The 20,794-nt window shown below is 45.0% G+C and overlaps 1 protein-coding gene across 2 annotated transcripts in view; it reads left to right on the top strand.

Moving 5' to 3' along the window:
• The window catches only part of BZW2 (basic leucine zipper and W2 domains 2), a 43,434-nt gene that overhangs the window by 10,014 nt on the left and 12,626 nt on the right, over positions 1 to 20,794 (top strand). Inside the window, exons 1-6 of one of the 2 annotated variants that reach the window (XM_012926102.3) lie at positions 2,519 to 2,606; positions 4,149 to 4,213; positions 9,875 to 10,051; positions 14,979 to 15,082; positions 17,117 to 17,182; positions 20,431 to 20,566. In XM_012926102.3, the coding sequence (XP_012781556.1) occupies positions 4,156 to 4,213; positions 9,875 to 10,051; positions 14,979 to 15,082; positions 17,117 to 17,182; positions 20,431 to 20,566 (541 nt within the window). In that variant the 5' untranslated portion in view covers positions 2,519 to 2,606; positions 4,149 to 4,155. Of the gene's footprint in view, positions 1 to 2,518; positions 2,607 to 4,148; positions 4,214 to 9,874; positions 10,052 to 14,978; positions 15,083 to 17,116; positions 17,183 to 20,430; positions 20,567 to 20,794 lie in introns of those variants that run through there. The other variant, XM_058677959.1, reaches the window with a different exon arrangement.

Raw genomic sequence — 20,794 nt, 5'->3', positions numbered from 1 at the left:
GACTGTTAACTCCTTGAATTCCTAGGTCTATTACTTTCTAGGAAGGATTTTTATCACGCTTATTCTTCTAATTGTAGCTTTCATGGAAAGAAAAATAGTTCATAAGTCATTCCAAGAAAGTTTTTTTGTTTATTCTCTATAGGAAATTATTTCACTCTTTAAAATATGGAATAAGGGCCCGGCACGGTAGCCTAGTCGCTAAAGTCCTTGCCTTGCATGCGCCAAGATCCCAGTTCTTGTCTCGATTGCTTCGCTTCCTTTCCAGCTCCCTGCATGTGGCCTGGGAAAGCAGTCAAGGACAGCCCAGGACCTTGGGACCCTGCACCTATGTGGGAGACCCGGAAGAAACTTCTGGCTCCTGGCTTCAGATTCACTCAGCTGCTTTCCCAGGCCACAAGCAGGGCCCGGAACTTCATTTTAAAAATAATGACATTTGGGCCCGGCGGCATGGCCTAGCAGCTAAAGTCCTCGCCTTGAATGCCCCGGATCCCATATGGACACCGGTTCTAATCCCGGCAGCTCCACTTCCCATCCAACTCCCTGCTTGTGGCCTGGGAAAGCAGCTGAGGACGGCCCAATGCCTTGGAACCCTGCACCTGCGTGGGAGACCCGGAAGAGATTCCAGGTTCCCGACTTCGGATCGGTGCAGCACCGGCCGTTGCGGTCATTTGGGGAGTGAGTCATCAGACGGAAGATCTTCCTCTCTGTCTCTTCTCCTCTGTGTATATCTGACTTTGTAATAAAATAAATGAATCTTTTTAAAAAAAAAAATGACTTTTTTTTTTTTTCAAATTTAGGTGTTTCACCTTGAAGGATTTTTTGTAGAACTGTGATGCAACTTGGTAGCCGTTGGTTAAGTTTTAATGAAAGTGAGAGAACATTAAACATTTAATCATCATCAGTCATGTTAGCCACAGCTCAAGGCCTCAGTAGCTGATATCTTTTGGCTCTTGAGTTCGCGCGCGTGTAACATGCTTCCATGGGCATAGTTCTGTTTGACCACTGTTGCAGAAGAGGGTGACCCATCTTAGAGTTGTTTCTCTAAAGCTTTGTGGGGAAGCAGCCGTGGTGGTGATGGTGGATCTGTGGCAGCTTTCAAACACTGGCTGCAGAGTGGAGCAGCAGGAGAGCCAGCCACCCCGTCCACGGAGCCGGTTCCTGCATCCCTCCACCAAGAACTGTGGTTGATCTTTCTTAGTGCATGTCCATCAAGTTGAGGCAGTGTGAGTAGCGTGGTGACTCGTGCCTGCCGTGCGTTAGTAGTGTAGTGTATTAAATGTGATGTGTTGCCAGAGTTTGAAGATGGGCCAGTCCTCCGTGCAGTGGGTTAAGCTGCTGCTGCTTGTTACCAGAAAAGCTCGGTGGATAGGTTCTTTCCTCAGCTTACTACAGAAACAAGAAGCCAGGAGCCAGTTGCAGACCACGTTTTACCTGTGAACAGACCGGGTGAGCAAGGAAAGAAAGGGGCAGGGAAAAGCAGCTCCGGAGAGAAAGACGGAGTACCTTTCAAAAGGAGAGAGGGAGAGACCCCAAAGGTTTGACGAAGGGTATTGAGAGTTTGAGCGTTTTCCGACCCCTCCTTGTTGGGCCACATCCTACAGGTAAGATATTCCCCATTGGTGGGCTGTTAACCAGTTAGAAAATGGATGGACAATGCTTGTGCCACCCACGTGAAGGTGTGGCCAAGATTTCAGCAGTCTTGGGTGGTCTCCTGGGATGGAGTCCCTGCCCGCCACGGGGGAGGCCAGGCTCTGACTCTGTTCCCGTCTGCTGTGGCTCAGTCCTGGCCGTTGCTGGCAGCTGAGAAGTGACCTTGGCTGGAAGATGGATCTCTGTCTTTGTCTCTCGTGTGTGTGTGTGTGTGTGTGTGTGTGTGTGTGTGTGTGAGAGAGAGAGAGAGAGAGAGAGACAGCGAGAGAAAGAGAGCGAGAGAAGCCAGTCTCGGGGTGACTAGAGAAGAACAGTCATTCTTTTGTATGAGCAACCACGAGATGGGTCCATACCGGCCCCTTTGAAAAACAGAGAAGTAAGGCAGGCAAGACTGAATTGTCAACACCCACAGTAGCAGCCTGTTTAGGGGGTACTGCGTGTGGGACCCCTATATACCAGGGGTTGTGGTCACAGCTGGGGGTGACACCCTTCAGGAGACAGTGCTGTGTTGCAGGGAACCCCGACAGATCCAGAGTAGATTCTGTGTGTACTTCCACATTAAACAATGGAACGCGAATGACCCTGATGCCTGTGTAGCTTAAATTCTGTTAAACTCCGATATTTGCAAACTTGGGGGTATTTTTAGTGGGTTTCAAGTCACTAACTGGATGCCACGCGGTGAAAGTCAGTTTTTGCCACTGTTCTTTGCTGTTTGTGCGGGGGAAGGCAGCACAGGTTCTTAGCTCAAAGTGCTCTTGCGGCTCTTGGCCAGGGTATTCTAAGGGATCTGTGTGTGCCTTATAAAGGCTGACACTCAAACAGCGCACATTGCAGTGAAGCACCGAGAGCTAAATTTAGAGGGAAACCAGGCCTGGGCTGCAAATAGTAACAGCCGAGCCACAACAGCTAGCTGGTCGGGACGAAAAATCTCTTCGTTTGGTTTTTCACTCACCTGGGTGAGTTCCTGTCTGTCTTCACTTACGGGCTTATGTCAGAATATTGGGGTGCATTTCTAGTTCTACATGGTGTGGTGTCAGCATAGATCGGGTTGAGAGATAAAAAGTAAGCCCGTGTAACTGGCCTCTGCAAAGAAACGAACTTCTGTGTTTAGAGCTGCAATGCATAGAAACACTACAGATTTAACAAGTAGTGTCAGTCTTTGGCTGTATTTGGTAATGCTCTGCTTACAGAAAAGGAGAAGCAGACAGCAAGATGAAGTAGGGAATTCCATCCGTTTGTGGCTACACCTGAACCTAGAACTTCAGAGAGAGCTAGTAGTTGAAACTTCACGGTGAATTACAAAGTAGACGCGTCTTTGGCAGAGAGCAGTTCCCAACTTGTATCTTCAGAGAAGCTCTGGGCTGGGGCATCCCAGAGAAGCTCTGGGCTGGGGTGTCCCTGTCTTTGTGTCTCAAGAACAGACCCCCCTCTCTGACCAGGTGCTGGTGAGAGAGTACTTTGTATGGTACTTGTCGATTGGGGGCCGCGTGGGACACTGGGTCATCTCTCCTGCCCCAAAGCTGTGCCTGCTGATCCAGCCTGAATCCTGAATCCTGAATCCTCTCAGGCAGCTTTCCCCAGGAGTAAATAATTCGCTTATGGCCTTGTTTCCCGCCCTAGCAAGACCTGTTCCTGCCCTGCCCTGCCCTGCCCTGCCCTAGCTGTGGGCTGCGCTGCTGCTGCTTCGGGGGCCACACTGTGCTGGGAATGTTTGGATTCTGTCTCCCACTGGTGCTCTTAGAGGGCATGGCTCCTGGCTCAGGCACCTTCTCTCCAAGCAAGATATGTCAAGTTCATTTAGAGTTCATAACAGTGCTGTTTGCTCACACTGTCAAGTGACATACCATCTGTTTGTGACTTTACTTTTAAAAAGCTTTTGAATTTGTAGTTTCTGGCAATAAACATTGTGTCATGAGAAGCTGCAAGTTTCTCTGAAAGAAGATTTGATAGAAGTTAATGTTTCTACATTTTTCTGAACTTTTGTTTACATGTTTTTGAACTTTGAGAATTATAAAATTTACTCAGATTCTGAGAATTTTCTCGATTGTATAAGTGATGAAAGAAATTTATGTATCTTCAGATCATAATCTTTAGAAACTTTGAAAAGCACCAGGTAGCGTTTTTCATTTTCTCTATTAATGCTGATCATTTCCTCTTGCTGCTTTAATGGACACAATTTCATTAAAGCTTGTCCTATGTGTGCTAGCAAGCTTGGGAATATCTTGACTCTGCGTGTTACAGCTATGGGAGAGTTCAGGTTCGCAGCGAGAAGTGGCCTCTGTCTTTCCTGAGTCTGTCTTGTACAGATACTTCCCTCCATTCATAGGTTATGTTTGATGCAGGCTGCTCCTGCCTTCTCCATCTTGCTGGTTTAGTCGAGCGGATTTATTCAGTTTGGAGTGAGGTTCAACATGTGTGTGCATCACGTATTTTTTTTTTTTTTTTCATTTGAGCTGCTTTATTTGAAAGACATAATCTTTGTTTTGTTTTGTTTTCAGAAATTTTATGAATAAGCATCAGAAGCCAGTGCTAACAGGCCAGCGGTTCAAGACTCGGAAAAGGGGTAGGTTTTGTCTCGTGTTTCTGGGGGTGTCTGTAAGTTCTCATCAGTGTAACAGGAGGAGAGTGTGAACGGGCTGTCTGTCCACCTGCAGAGCTCAGGTTGAAGTTTTGGAGATGAGATGCTGAGCACCTTGGGTGAGGAGGGAAGAATGCCTGGGGATGGAGCATGTCCCTGTTGGTCCTTCTGCCCCGGATGGAACGGCAAGGAGGCTCTCCCCATCACCAGCCTGGGGTTCTGGAAGCCTGGCAGCTGCTTTGCCATCACGACGATACTGACTTCAGCCTGCAGTCATGAGCCAGATACACTTGTACCACCGTTCTTAGTCAATCCAGTCTGCAAGCCCCTGCTACGGCAGCAGCAGATGGCCCCGGGGACCACCGCCGGAACTGCTCTATGAAATCTGGAGCCATGGCTTCACCGGAATGTCCCATGTTTGATGTTGGACAAGTCGCTTCTCTTGGCTGACTCTTCAGGTTGTCTTGCTGTCGTTTTGAAGGAAAATGATATATTTAATTATCATTTTATAGAAAATGCAGTATCCATACCAAGGGCACATGTGTACTGATTGGTGAATTTTTATCCTTTGGTTACACTCATAATGAGCACATGACTGACACCCCAAGAGCCCATAAGGATCTCCACCCTTTGCCCCTTTCGTTTAAATGTGGGAAGGAAGAGAACTGTGCTATTTTTGACACTTTTTTGCTTTCTTTGTGGTTTTTGAGTAGGCATGATAAAAGTGATCACATTAAGAGAAACAAATCGGGGAGAAAGAGATTGAAGAGCTTTTTAAGTTATTTTACTTTTTCGGAATCTAAGGAATCAAATTCACGTCTGTAAACTCCCCAAATGTCAGGATGTTTTCACGCGCCCCTGTTGTGGGAAGCGTGGTGAGGGGCCCAGCGTGGGGCCGCCTGTTAAAGTGTGTGCCTGGCTGACTTCTGCTTTTCGTAGAATGCTCAAGTTACTGTTCTTTCTGTGGGAAGAATATTCTGAGCAATTTATATTTAGTCCGTTTTGCATAATTACATAGCTATCCTCTTGGGTATAAGAAAAGTGAACTGAAACTCAGTGAGGAGACTCAGAGGGGAAACATGAGCTGACAATGAAGGGGATGTACAGTTTTGAGTACCTGCATCTTAGATCTGGCGGCCACCGCCTGGAAGAAACTTAAATCGGCTTCATTTTCTGCTCTTCTGTGACCCACCTCCGATGGCATATCATGTCTTAGGTGATCAGGATCACCAACAGGCGTGTGGAGGTAAGTCATTGCAAGGGCCGTCGTCACTTGGAAGCCGTCTCCCGGCGGAGCTCATGCGCTGTGTGCCAGGGCAGTAGACGTTCTTATCTAACTAATGTTCGGATTGTGGCAGGGAACTCCATCCAGACCCCTCCCTCCGTCTTTGTGAAATACATCTGACTTAGTACACGTTCTCCAACGTCCTCAAGTTTTCTCCAGTGGCTTGAAGTGTTTAATAATGAAGCTGCGCCTCCCCCTCCCCCAATGATTGCATGAAGTAATTGGGTTAAAATGAGTGGAAATCAACAACATAAAAAAATGACCACGTTGCAGGCATCTGAATGACCAAGCAGCCCGATTTTTTTTTTCCTAAGACTTTAGTTCTGTGCTACAAAATTAAAGTCACTCTTAGATTGACAACAAATGGAGTTGACAAGTAACTGCATAAAACTTGAACTGCCAGTGTAGGTACACATGATATTCCTTAGCTATTTACTGTGCCCCAGTGGCTTCCAGAAAGTGATGTTTTCTTGTTTATATCTGCATTAGCAGATGGTAAAGCAGTTGCATTAACCCAGCTACAGTGGTTACCACAGGAATCAGTGCAGCTGGGACACTAAGGGGTGTCTTTGAGGGTCATAGGTGCATTTCTGTCCGTGCAAGGGCTGTTGCAACCAACTCTTGCCAGCCACACTTGGGATTTACAACACAGTGTAAATCTGAGACCCTAACTGGATGCTTCCCGCTTTAAGGGAGGCCTGAATGCCTTATGGAAATTCAAGGAGACAGTGGAGTCCCCCTAATGGGTCTGGTTAGTATTTCTGCAATCCTCAAATGAAATACAGCCTTTCAGAGCAAAAGGAATCTTTGGTTGAAATACTTTGTGTCTTCCCTGAACTTTTGTTGAAGTTGTCACTCTTTGTCATGATGGACACCTTGGCAGGTGTGAGCTTTTACATCCTAATGATTCTTCTTGTATGTGCGCTGTGGTGCTCTTGCTCCTTATCGAGACTCCTGGGCTGTTTTACGCATTTTCTTCCTTGGCAGTTGTTTTCAAAATTACTATAGGAAGATGAAAGCTGTTTTCCGAAACACAGCTTTTCAGATTGTCTCAAGTTCAAGCACAGTGTGGATGGTTGGTCCAGCCTGGGTTCCTCACTCCTTATCAACGTCTGGCCCAGTTCCTCCATTTGTCATTTTCAATTCATCACCGAAGTCTGTTTTCTCACCTAGTCGGCATCATCACTGGCAGATGTTGTGCCACGGTGGGAGAGCATGAGCTCATTTTACCTTGCATGTTGTTCTCACGTTAACAGAAAAAAGCTTAGCCTTCTCTAAGCAGAAAGTCTCCTCAGCAGCGGAAGTTCTCTTTGCCCGCAGGAAGTTCCTCTTCTGAGAAGCATGGATCCCCGCACCCCGGAGTCCCTCATAGTCCTTCTAGAGTTCTCGTCTGTCCCCACCACACACAACAACACACTAGTTGTTACCCTGCCTCCGCAGTGGATATTTGCATGTTCTTGGCTGCATGGCATTTTGCTTAGGCTAGCCGAAGGACTTTGTCTTTTGTTTGAAATGACTAGCATTCCAGTTCATTTTTGTATGTCTTAATGGTATCTCATGCTGCATGGCTCAGCCTGGTACGAGAAAAGCCAGTCTTTGCTTCTGCTGCCAACACCACTGTCCGTGACACTCGCTTTAACCACTGCAGGCCCACTCCTCTGGCTGGCCTCCAAGCAGTCAGTCTATATGGACACACAGCCACCGTCCGGTTTTTAAGGGTAGTTTCAGTGTTACCAAACTTACACATGCACGTGGAGTAACTTGTCAGACCATTCTTCAAAATGTGTTATCACAGCAGCAAGGCTGCTTCCCCAAAACTCCTGCAACTCTTCCAGTAGTTTCTTTGGATGCACATAATCTGTGTGACCAAGTGTCAGTCTCATAGAGCTAGTTCTCGATTTTTCCATGGGAGGTGTTAGGTGTGCTGCCTGCCATGGAAGGTGAGGATTCAGCCAGCTTGTGCTGCCTTGCCCCTCACGTGTCCTCACGCTCTTGCCATTCCTGCCATTACATCATCATCTCCACTAGATGTCTGTGTAAGGTCTGTGTTATTGTGGCTTAGTTCATGCTCTTCAGAGTTGTTCCGAACATTGCATCATCTTTGGATTTCATAAGTCGAATCACCTACGTACGCTTAGTTTTCTGTGCCTGAAAGCTGGCCAGCCCCAACCTTTGCTTTTAGCAAACGCATGAGAGATTCTGACAGTGCTGGTATTTTGCAGCAATTCCTGCATCACATCACATATCATCAGGCTCAAGAACAGGCCTGGTCAGCTGTAGTGTTCAACTTGGAATGTCACCTTGACCCACAAGAATGTGATAGCCTGGCACCCATTCTCCCCCGGGCCTGGTGTGTGTGTGGAGAGGGGTGGGGGAAGGGTGTCTCCTGACCCCCTGCTTACGTATTTCCACGTGTGCATGATTTGAACATGGGCATTCTAGACTATTTTGAGATTTTCCTGAGACCTGTCGGGATTCTGTTCAGCAAATCAGTGCTGTTTTGTTTCTGGATACTGGATATATGACTTGGATTTTCTTATCCCAGAAACTTGGTCACTGCTTTGCCCCAGCATTTTGCACTGTCTCCATCATCAATGTGCCTTGCGTGGCTCCACTTTAAATCACTGTGCCAAGTGACAAAACAGCCCTTTGTGTGGAAACTCACATGCTTCGATTCTGTGAAAACTTCTTGTCTTTTAAAATGATTTCTTATGCTTCATTTTTCTTTTTAATTTAAGAAATACTTTTATAGCCTCTTCCCCCTTCCTCCTGTCATGTCAGTTGCAGTAACTTCCCTCACCTCTAAAGATATTTGTACTAGAAGTTGGGGATGGGTTGGACTCCACACCCAGACACCTTTCCCTCTCCCTTTGGCTTGACTCGGGTGCTGTGTCCTTAGCCTGCTCGGATTATCTGCCTGCTCTGACCTCTAGCCTGCCTTCGCTTCTTTCCCACAGCACCTGTTCTTCCTGGCTTCGTTCAAACTAACCTTCTACAAGGTTCCTCTTCTTAAACAGGTTTCACTTGTGCGAAATAGCTGAAATTACTCCAAAGGCTTACTCGGCATTTTCTGGGAGAGCAGCAAGGATTCCGTCCCCTAAGATGCTTCCCTGAGGGGGAAGGCTGGGACCACCTGTCACAGCCAGCTGGGTGTGGACAGGACTCCCGGGTGTGAAACCCTGGCCTGTGCCCAAGGAATGCTTAGTCCGTCGTACAAATAGTAATTGCTAGCTTTATTCGTCTCTCTCATAAAATTTTCTTCTGGGTTTTTTAAGTTTTCTAGACTTAAGGTTCTCCAGTATCGCGCTAAATCAAAGGAGGTCCATGTAGGAAATCCACTGTCTGCTGTCCAGCCGGGCATTGGAAAGATTTGCAGGAGGGGACAAAAAATGCCACTTTTCCTAATTTGTTTCATGGAACAAATATTTTTTAGACTTGTTCTGTTTTAATTTTAGTGAATTAAGTATTCATAACTACAGCAGCAAAACAACCCTTGGAAATTTCGGGGGGGGGTGGGCAGCTGTCCATTGCAGCAGCGTAAGCCGTGAGCATAGTGTGCGCATCCCTCAGCCAGGCAGCGCCTTCTGCTTCCTGCTGAGGCATGCCCTCAGAGGCAGCAGGTGGCAGGTCAAGGAGGTGGGTCCCTGCCATCCATGGGAGATCCCTGGCCTGAGTTCCTGGTTGCAGGTATTGGGGAATGAACCAGCAGATGGGAAAAACCTGTGTATGTGACAGAGCGTGCTAGCACCTTTTCAAATAAAATAAGGTTTTTTTTAGCAATTCAAAAGATACTGAGACCAAATGTTTAGGATCTTTACTCTGAAGCTATAATGTAGATAGCTCATGACATCCTAAATATTTTCCTAACTTCTTTTTCCTGAAAGGCAGGGCTGAAGCAGGAACCCGGAACTCCATCAGAGCCCCTGTGTGTGGCCTGCTTCTGTGTACTTGAGCCCTTCCCTTCTGCTTGTTCGCTGGACCGGAAGAGGGAGAGCTAAAACGTAGGCCAGGGGCTGTTACCAGGAATACAGACATCACAAGCAGTGGCTGAACAGCCACACCTGTGCGACTGCTCAGTGCTCACACTGGGAGTGAGTCATCCGGAGAGAGAACCCTCCAGGTTTCTTCCTTCCCATGTTTATTTGTTTAATTTTTTGATGATTAGACTGTTGAAAAGGTTCAAATATTTTTGTGGCCCCTTGAGTCAATGCGAATGCAAGGCAGAAAAACCTTAAATTGTCTTTCAGATTTTAGAAAATAACCTGTCGAATAAAGAACAGTGGGAAAGCACCCATTGGTAAGCTTGTGAAGGAATGGAATGTACACCTAGAGAAATCATGTTATAAAAATGTTTATTTCAGATGAAAAAGAGAAATTCGAACCCACAGTCTTCAGGGATACACTTGTCCAGGGACTTAACGAAGCTGGTGATGACCTTGAAGCTGTAGCCAAGTTTCTGGACTCCACTGGCTCCAGGTTGGATTACCGCCGTTATGCCGACACCCTCTTCGACATCCTGGTGGCTGGCAGCATGCTTGGTAAGCTTTGCACTACTGCGCAGCCTCACATCTTCCCATTGTAGTTCTATATTTTTAATTCCACCCAAGTCTTCCTTATCAGGTAGATTCTTGGTTACAGTTGGTTTTTTAAAAAATACAAATGGCAAGTCTGTGATTTTGCCTGAACTGTAGTTTGGGACGGTGTTGCTGTGCGCATTCAGTAGTTACTGCCAACAGAGGCCTTGACTGAAGGTGTCTGTTGAAAGTCCCATCTCTCGCCACTTGGCTGTGACTGGCTCCTTAGCCTGGCGGCGCTTGTGGATGGGCGGAGTTAAGAAGTTGTCTAAGGAATATAGCATACTCCTGGTTTCTTTATTCTGATCCTTTCCCTCTTGTATGCTGTAGTTAGCTGGGAGTAGCTGCGAGAGAAGAGTGGAAATTATTAAAGACGGGCAAAAGCCAAATGAAAGCTTGGCTTCAGGATCCCGTCAGTGTGTTGAGCAGTTGGTTCCGAAGTGTATTAACCATCAAAACAACTCCTGCTCCCTCTCAGAGTCAGCCTCAGGTCTTAGTTCTCACTGCCAGCATCTGTGGTAGCCATGAGGTGCTGGAAGTGGTCAGCCTAGCCGCCCAGGTAAACCACTCTGAGCTTGCCCACTGGGTGCGAGTGTTCTGCCCTTTCACGGGCTTGGGCGCATGGTGCTCTGCTCTGTAAGGGGCAGTTCTCAGCGCCAGCCATGCCTCCCGATGAGAAGCCAGCTTTGCTTTGTTTTATGAGAAGGAAACCAGGCTGGCAGGTTGAGAGCGTCCATCCGCTCCTCGCGCCCCGTGTGCCTGTGACACCAAACCCAGGCTGTCGTGAAAGGCACCCAACTGCTTGAGCCGTCGCCCGCCTGCCTCCCAGGGTGTGCGTGAGCAGGAGGCAGGAGTAGAACTGAACTTGAATTCAGGCCTTCCATACCAAATGTGAGCGTCCCAACCAGTATCTTTAACAGCTAGGCCTAGTGCCTCAATCCCACCCTGCTGGGTGACTTTTTTTTTTCCCAAAGAAGTAAAATCAAACTGATGTTTACAAATATTAGTTTTTTGTGTTTGCCCTAGAAACAGCAGTATAACCAATGCATGCATTAATCTTTTGGTTCTTATCTGATTATATCTGTGGGTACTTAGCAGGGATTAATGGATTAAAGGATGGAGATATTTATATCACCTCATACACACCTAAGAGAACACCAACCTACAAAAGTAGTATGCTACTTAATAATTTGTTTAAAAACCAGGGATTTTTGACCTAGTGGCTAAAAATCCTTGCCTTGCACGTGCCACCTGGGTCCCGTAGCGGTGCTGGTTCTGATCCCTGCAGCCCCGCTTCCCATCAAAAATAATAAATAAATCTTTAAAAAAAATAAGAATTTCTACCTATATATACAGTTTTATATAGTATTAGGTTGGGTGGTTATTTTTAGACCTTTGTCATTTAGGTGAATGATAAAAACTTGCATTCAAAATTTAAAGTAATACTAACATCAAACTTTTCCCAATGTGGTTATCATAGAATGTGGATTATGATTTATTTGATCAATGCATGGAGACAAACTTCAGGCAGCAGCAAGCATTCCTGTCCCTCTTAACCTTTTTTTGTGTTTTTCCCATCCAAGAAACCAGCTAGACTCCTCCCAATACCCTTGTGGGTGTAAGTTACACTTGGCTCATAAGTGTGCATGCAGCTATGCACACCTTTTGGGTTGGTGATGGGAGGACTTTCTTTACCATCATCCGCAGCACAGCATTCATTCTAACTCCATGTAGCGAGAAGCAGGCAGGGCACACTGTTGAGTGCAATGTATTTAATTAGCACACGCCATGCAGACCTTCGGCTCTGCTCATTGCGGGAGTTAGCAAGGCTTTGCAGACCTTCAGGCCCACTGCGTCCACTCTGGCTGTGTGCCGAATGGGCCAGCCCCACGTGGGCTCTGCTCGTTGCGGGAGTCAGCCTCCTTACCCTGTTTGGAGGGATTCTCTTCACTTGCACCATAAACAAATAAGTAGAGTATTTTCCTTGAAAGGCAGGACAGCTACTAAGTTTCCAGTTTGCCCTTTTTGCCCTTTCATTGTTGGTTTTGTTTGGTTGGTTGGTTGGCTTTTAGATTATTTTTATTGGAAAGTCAGTTTTTCTTTTTTTTTTTTTAGCATTTGATTTTCTTTTTTTTATTATAAATAATACATATTTATTAAAAATTCAAATACAGAAATAAAAGCACAATATCCCACCCAGTATACAGACAGCCACATAAATCCCCTTCCCTCTAATCCCATTCCCCAGAGGTTATCACTGTGAACAAGTTAAAGTATATCCTTTGAAACATTTTCCTTTGTATATACAAGTATATATAAACACACATAAATGCACTTTTGCCTTTTACAAAAATGAAATCATGTAAATGTACATATTAATCTTCAATTTCTATCTTCATTCATTCAATATACAGAAAATTCACAACAAATCTGATTATCAGTCCTCTTGGGTTCGTTTTCCATTATATAAAATTCATATTCAAGCATCAATTACAAAACTCTTGATAATATACTTCCTGCCAGCTTTGAGTCTCATCTCTAACCACTCCAGTATGAAGACTGGAACATGAATTACCTTAAATTCTTCCTGAAACAAAGGCAGTACAATCAAACAAACAAACAAACTAGGAACACACTCTGTCATTCCTAGATTTTGGCCTTTTCACTTTGTGTTACATTCTGCCTGGACTTTTCCATCTGGCAAGTCCCTAATTCTTCCAACAATCAGCTTAAAAATGATCTCTAGAAGACAAGACTTCCCAACTTTTTTCAAGACATAATCACTTCTCTATTTACCCCTATACTTTATAGCTAGCTTCTTAATTGTACTTATCTCACAGTACTGCAGTAATTCATTTACATGTTTTGAGTTACCTTTCCATCCAAAGGATCTGATGGAGTGTTTATCTTGGAGCAGGTACTCAGTAATTTAACTCTTGAGGAACCAATGCTTTAGGAACATTTGCTGAGTACCTACTATGCACAGAACCATATCTCATGCATGAAAAGAAACTTAACCATTTTGTCCTAAGGAACTTACCATTTTCCTATTATTTCCCCTAGGTGGGTGGGGGAGGGACAGAACACATTTATTATAAGACCACATATTGCTTCTGACAGTTTTTCCAAGAAAAGGAGAAACAAAGATCTTCCATCCGTTGGTTCACTTTCCAGGTGGCTAGTTGAAACCAGGAGATTCTTTCAGGTCCCCGTGTGTGTGCAGGATACCAAAGTTCGAGAAATCCTCCACTGGTTTGCCATGTCATGGGGGCTGGATGGGAGATAGGGTAGCTGGGATATGAACCCCTTATCCATATGGGATGCTGGCGCTGCAAGGTGAAAGATTATCCAACTGAGCGATCAGACCAGCCCTTAGCTTGGCCTTTCGAATGGAAGCTAGCTGTAAGAAATATCTTTCCCTTTACTTCTGCCTCAAGAACAGAAGCAGCAAGCTTTCTCTGACAAAAATTAACAAAATGATACTTAGTCCCCGTATGAGGAAGGAAAATTTTCTATTGCAAGCTGTAGCAATATTATAAACATGTAAAAGTGTTTTATTTTGTCTGCAAATAAATGAAATTTTTTTAATTTTCCACATAGGTGGAAATCTGCAGATGTAATTTCTGACCTAGTGATATAAGTTGTATCACACGGGAATCATTTGCCCACAATCTTAATAAAATTTTGTTCCAGGTGGTCATATTTATTTATAAGATGTAATTAAATTTTTTCATAAAGTGATTATTAATTAACTCAGCCAAAGGCTAGGAAAAGGGCCCTTACCACCCACATGGGAGCACAGGATGAAGCCCCTGGCTTCCGTGTGACCCAGCTAAGGTCTTTGTGGCCGTCTTGAGAGTTAACCAGTGATGGAAGATCTCTTTCCTTCTAACTAATTACTTAAAACTGCAGGTTGATATCTGAAGCCCACTGGCCTAAACTATAAAGACATTCATGTTTTCCTTTGCCTGCTAACAGAGATGCCTGTGTGTAGACTGCATCCAAACACCAAAAAAAATGACAGGTTCAGTCCAGGCTGTTGTATGCTGAAATACGTAGTCACAGCAGTCTCTGCTTACAGTTGGTTCCTCAGTACCCTGTGTTGTGTTAGTACAGATGTTAGAGGCTGGTGAAGCTTCTGCTTGGCCTGCTCGAGCCTCATGCCCTAAGCACAATGACATGGAATAGGAAAATAGAAGAGCCAGCGTTCTGCTTCTACTCTGTTGATCACCCATTGCGAAACTTACAGGAGGCACCCGTGGGACAGGGAAGTTAACATTGTAGGGAGCTGATCATGCGCATGGTTTGGGTGTGGCCCATGAGGAATAGAGAGGGTTAAGTATTCACTCTCAGCCAATGTAGCTGCAGGGCCATCAGATACAAAGGGCAGGTGGTCAGGGTATGAACCATTCAGCCAAACAACTGTAACACCTACCAAGGAGGAGCCTCAAAGATGTGCTGGAGTCAGGTATGGTCAACCCCATAGCTAATGAACTGGAGAGAGAGAGCCTTGTCCTAATGTGGAAGAAATATCAAGAGCCACCCTGAGAATCATGGAGTTAAGTGAACTGAGCATGGGCTGTACATCTGCCATGGCTGAGGAAGTGTTTGGGAAAAAAAAACAAACTTAAAGTGATAGTATCCAATGGAAAGTAAGGATTTGGACCAATGTTGTTGTATGTGCTGTGGAGGGCTATGCAGTGGAACAGCCCATTGGTTTTGCCCTGAATTGATGTGTCCAGAGTAACAGGTGCATATCTGCACATGCGTGTCCTTCAGTGAAGGCAGACATGACCTGCTGTTCATGTTGATTCGACTCCTGCTGTTTTTCCTGTGGTGCCTGAGTTGATCAGTTCTGGGGTCTTCACCATAGTAACTTTCTCTTTCCCAGCCCCAGGAGGAACACGCATAGATGATGGTGACAAGACCAAGATGACCAACCACTGTGTGTTCTCAGCAAATGAAGATCACGAGACCATCCGGAATTATGCTCAGGTAGAGCCTTTCCTAGAGGGGGCCCTTTGACGTGAGCACAAAGGAATCTGAGCAAGATGGAACCATGAACTAGGAATCAGAAATACAGCCCAGGTCTCCCAGTTGCTGGAGCCATGAGCCAATGGCAATGCTTGTTTGTTTAAAAAAGTTCCTATGTTTTTATTGAAAGGAAGATTTACAGAGAAAAGGAAATAGAGAAAGATCTTCAATCCACTGGTTCACTCCCTAGGTGGCCACAACAGCCAGAGCTAAGCTGAACCAATGCTAGGAACCAGGAGCTTCTTCTGGGTCTCCCATGTGGGTGTAGAGTCTCAAGGCCTTGGGCAGTACTCTGCTCCCTGCCCAGGCCATAAGCAGGAAGCTGGATAGGAAGTAGAGTAACTGGGACCCCAGTGCGTGCAAGGCGAGGATTTAACCACGAGGCCATGGCCATCGTGTTTCATCAGGTTCACTTTCCAGATGGCCACATTAACTATAGTTGAGCCCATCTGAAGCCAGGAGCTTCTTTTGGGTCTCTCATGTGTGCAGGGTCCCAAAGTTTTTGACCTAATGTTTGTTTTTGTAATGAGGCAAAGAGGTTAAGCCAATGTGCCACAATCTAACCTTTCCACTGGGAATTCTTTACTCTGTGTGTGTGTGTGTGTGTGTGTGTACACACAAGCTCAGTTCAACAGCAGGTCTTTGAGAATGTCCCACTTCCATTTTGATTATTGATTAAAGGCAGCTGAAAAGGGATCACAGTTTCTTAGTTCTAATCTCCACTCTGGTATTTAGCAGAAATTATGTTATTTTATATAATTTTTATATTTGTATGTTTTTATATGATGTTCATATTTACAGGTCTGCTAATTAACAGCAAGACCTGCTTGCTCATTCCCATAGAATTCCTTTCTGGAGCAAATGAATGCAGACACAAGGCTACACTCTCTCTTGTTTGAATTCCAGTGTAGACATTGGATGGGAAGACCTGGAGTGCCAACTCAGACCATCTTCCTATACACGGAGATATGGGAGTCTGCCTCTTCCTGCGACCTAAATGGGATTTTTTACAGATCCTTTTATTTTTCATGTGCGGAAAGCTTTGATTTGTGATTCTGTAAGGACTGCGTAATTGTAGACCAACAGGAAAGCTTGGTCAGAGGTGTGGTCAGATTGAGAGAAATGGATGGGGATGTTTGAGTGGGACTCCCTCTGTACTGGTAGCTCTACAGGTAGCTCTACAGGCGCACAGCAGGACTAGTCCAGGCTGAAGCCCAGAACCTGGAATTTCTTCCGGTCTCCCTCATGGGTGCAGGGACCCAAGCCTGTGGGTCGTCCTCTGCTACTTTACCAGCTGCTAGCAGGGAGCTAGATAGGAAGTGGGACAGACAGAACTCAAACTGGCACCCATATTAGAGCCTGGTGCCATGCCACAGTACCAGCCTGAGGTTTACCGTAACTCCTCTCAGTCTCACACTCCCATCTCAGTCTCTTAAAGAAGCACTGGCATCCATTGCAAAGAAGCTAGCTGGAGTGTATGAGAAGGCAGTTAATAAAAAATTTACAAAATTCCTTTTGAAACAAACCCCTTGCTCAGAACCCGACAGTCTGGAGGCCTGCTGAGAGCTGGAAGCCCTGCTCGGCTTTAACTGATTGTGGGAGCCAGAAAACAATTGTTGTCCACCCAGAGGGGAATCTGCTGGACTCTTCTCCAGGTCGTTATCTGAGCGCTCTTATCTGCAGCTGTCCACGTCAGTGTCTCCGGCTTAAAAATCCCACTCAGTTTCTCTTGGCCAGAGTTGTTTTGGGTTTCTCCGCCTGATACATTCCAGAGTGAATTCGCTGTAGCCCACAAGTGGGTTTGATCTTCCTTTTCTCCTTAGGTCACAGTAACTCTCTTGAAATGCTTACAGTTCTCATTACACAGGGACAGTCTGTTTCATCACCTGTTTGTATAGTTGTAAATCTGCAATGTGCTCATACTAAGTTTCTACACCTCCTCTGTGCCTTTTAAAATTGCTTACAGAATATATGCTTGTTCTGTTTCATGTTTAGGTCTTCAACAAACTCATCAGGAGATACAAGTATTTGGAAAAGGCATTCGAGGATGAAATGAAAAAGGTAAATATTCTTGTAATAATACCTGTCTACTCTAGGTGACAGAATGATTGCATTCTCAGTCATAGTCAGAAGTGCTATGGACATAGAAATTTTTTTTTTCTTTTTTAAAGATTTACTTGAACGTCAGAATTAGGAGGGAGGGGGAGAGGACAGACAGACAGACACATAGAGATCTCCCATCCACTGATTCATTCCACAAGTGGCTGCTATGGCTGCAGCTTAGATACACAAAGCTGGGAGCCAGCAGCTTCTTCCAGCATTCCCAGGAGCTGTAGAAGCCCAAGAACCTGAGCCATCCTTTTCTGCCTTCAAGGCAGTCAGCTGAGAGCTGGGTCAGAAGTGGAGCAGCTGGGGACATGATTTGGCGTCCTTATGGGATACTGACACTACAGTTAGAGGATTAGCTTACTGTGCTGGCTAGCAAGTTTTGGGTCAATGTTTGTTTAATAAACGAATATAACAGATCACACCCTCATATCTTTGGGAAGAAATATATTCGATAGGAAGTTACACAGAATATAATCTCTGATCTCATTAGAACTTACACTCAGAACCACAAAAAGATATATGCTGAAATAAGACTCAACATACTGTTGGGACGATTTTAGTAAAACCCGTGGAAGCGGACAGTCCAGCAGTCAATGCGCAGTAGAATTCTTTTCATGGAGAAGGCACAGTGCAGTGGGATAGAAGTCTGGCTTTGGATGTGGAGATCCCAGCTGTGACTTGAGCGCTTTTTCTGAGCAGTGTATCTTCAAGTTGGTGGGAGGTACTGGCCTTACGGTTACGAGCCCCTCGCCAGAGCTGCTCCTGTTTAGTTCTCTTTGGGCATTGTAGCATGCTGCTGCTGTGTATTATTTCATGTCTTTTAAGAATTGTTTGCTTGATAGAGTTACAGAAGATCTTCCATGTACTGATTCATTCCACTAATGGCTCTGACAGCCAGAGCTGGGTCAGTCCAAAGCCAGGATCCTGAGCTTGTTCGAGGTTCGTCATGTGGGTGCCGTGACCCAAGGACTTGGGCCAGCCTCCACTGCTTTCCTGGGCACATTAACAGGGAGTTGGATCAGAAGTGGAGCAGCTAAGACTCAAACTGCCACCTGTATGGGATGCTGCCACTACAAGTGGCGGTTTTACCCACCATACCATAGTATCAGTCTCTCTAATCCATTTTAACATTGCAGGTTTGTGTTTGGATACTTTTACAGACATCTAATTATAATAATAAACTATTATTATTCATGTGTATATTTTATATAATAAACTCTTCCTCTATCATTTTTTTTTCTTGCAAGGCTGGTGTTGTGCTGTAGGTGAAAATCGGTTGCATAGAAAATGTGATTTATGAGGAAAAAAATCTTACAGGGATTTCAAAATAACTTTGCATGTAGATAATTTACCTCTTAATTTTACACAAGTCTTATAAAGATGTTCCTCACAGTAATGAAGAATACATTGGCCTTTGGCGTATGACTTAGTTTCGTTGAGCTGTACGACCTTATAATTGGAGATTGAAGTTGTTACAGACTCTCAGACACGTAAAGGTAGCAGACACCATCAGCAGATCTTGGCTGTTACAAACTACATTGGAATTAGAACTGAACACATCACACTGCTCCCAAGGGACAGAGAGTGTTTTCTACATTTTATTACTCTCCCCTGTTGAGCTATCCAACAACTATATATTAACTTTTTTTCAGAATGAAAGAAATTATGGATCGTAAATGATTCATTCTTTAAACATGCTAGGTGTTGATTAACAAGTACTTTGTGTGAAGATGGGCGTGATGAAAGAAGTTTGGAAGAGTTCAAGTAAACTGATTATTTCTGACTGTATCACTCACATTGCTTCTCGATTCTTACAAACTTTGACAACTTTCACTCACATGAATATGATTATGAAAGTTTTTTTTGTTTTTTTCATAATATTTGTGTTTCTTTTTTTTGAGACATCTACTAGTTTATTAGTGTGTGGATGTGAATATGCCCATTGAAGTTTCTCCTAGTTTTCTACCAGAGAATTAAATAAATTTGTCACAGTATGCGCTCCACAAAATTAAATCCTTGGTAAAGATCATTAGCTCTTTTTTTGTTGTTGTTAATTATTTTGCATTATGTGACAGTTTCATAGGCTCTGGGAATCCCCCCACCCCTCCCCTCCCCTCCCCCCTGGTGGATTCCTCCACCTTGATGCAGTATTACAGTTCAAATTCAATCAAGATTCTTTCCTTGCAAACATATACCAAGCATAGAGTCCAGCTACTTATTGTCCAGATGGGTTGAACAGTTTCTTGGAGAGACCATTTCTGGTCCGAAGTTAGAGCTGGTAGAATATCATCCCAGTCAATTAAGAGTCCCAATATAACATCAACAGCAATTTGCAATATTATGGAATAGACATAATATTTGTGTTTCAATGTCAACTGTCAACATACAGCATCTGTTGTCAGTGTGACTCATTCAGAATGGTCTGGGTTTGTCCCATTTCCTTAGCATTACATGTGTTGATGGTGGTTTTATTAATGTGCTTAAGGACACAGTGTCACATTTTATTTTAGAGCTACCTTTCACTCATTTTTAAAAAGATGTAACTCTGGAAAAGAGATCGCAGGAAGCAAAAATGGATCAATAGAGACAAAAGTAGTGAATTTTTCACTCACTAGTCCACTCCCCTTGGCTGCTGCCAGACACCTAGAGCTGTGTCCTTGTCTCCCAGGTGGGCGGTAAGGGCTCAGGCCTTCCCCTGCTCCACTGGTGCGCGGAGGAGCAGGTGTGGGCGTGGGGCCTCCTAAAGAGGTGTGGGATCTGGGGTGTTTTGGAAAACCTGTGCCCAGTGTGCATTCTTAAGCTTCTGTCATGTGCATAGAAAAATGCCGTTCTCTTCCTGCTGCCTCGCGTGTCACTTTCGTCCTGTGAATAGTCTCTGTGGCTGTGTGTGAGTGAACTTAGAAGGATCCGAGTTGACACCCTGCCATTTATAGTTGGATATAAAAGGACTTGGAAATCCTTGGGGGAAGGTGATGCAACAGAAAGCGTTGAAATCCCTGCATAGGTTTTGTTTTTGTTTGTGTTTTCACAATGCACAATTTCCATGAACATTCATGTACATGTTCCAGAGACTAGCCCCTCTCCTGCCCAGGCACAGGACTTGTGCCCGGGCATCGCGGGCCCTGGGCAGACACGCAGCTGTTTTCTTCCAACTGCCACCCTGTGCCTTCTACACATGCTTTCTTTTGTTTGACCCACAGCTTCTCCTCTTCCTTAAAGCCTTTTCTGAAACAGAGCAGACAAAATTGGCGATGCTGTCCGGGATCCTGCTGGGCAATGGCACCCTTCCAGCCAGCATCCTCACCAGCCTCTTCACCGACAACCTGGTCAAGGAAGGTAATTCTGCAGAAACCCGGCCGCAGGTCACTCTGGATCCTGCCTTCCCGCAGCAGAGCACCCCTGTGTGTGAGGGGGCTTCAGGGAGCTCCGGGGGCTGAGGGCCGGGGCATGGGTGTGCATTTCAAGTTTCTCCACCACAGTAAGCTTCCCTGTCTGTTCTGTTACCTGTGAACTTTTCGAAGCACCTCTGGTCTGTGCCTTCTAGTGCTAAAAGGATTTTGCGTG

The sequence above is a fragment of the Ochotona princeps genome, chromosome 20, assembly GCF_030435755.1.
Source record: "Ochotona princeps isolate mOchPri1 chromosome 20, mOchPri1.hap1, whole genome shotgun sequence".
NCBI classification, from domain to species: domain Eukaryota; kingdom Metazoa; phylum Chordata; class Mammalia; order Lagomorpha; family Ochotonidae; genus Ochotona; species Ochotona princeps.
This window is presented reverse-complemented; position numbering and strand designations above follow the sequence as displayed.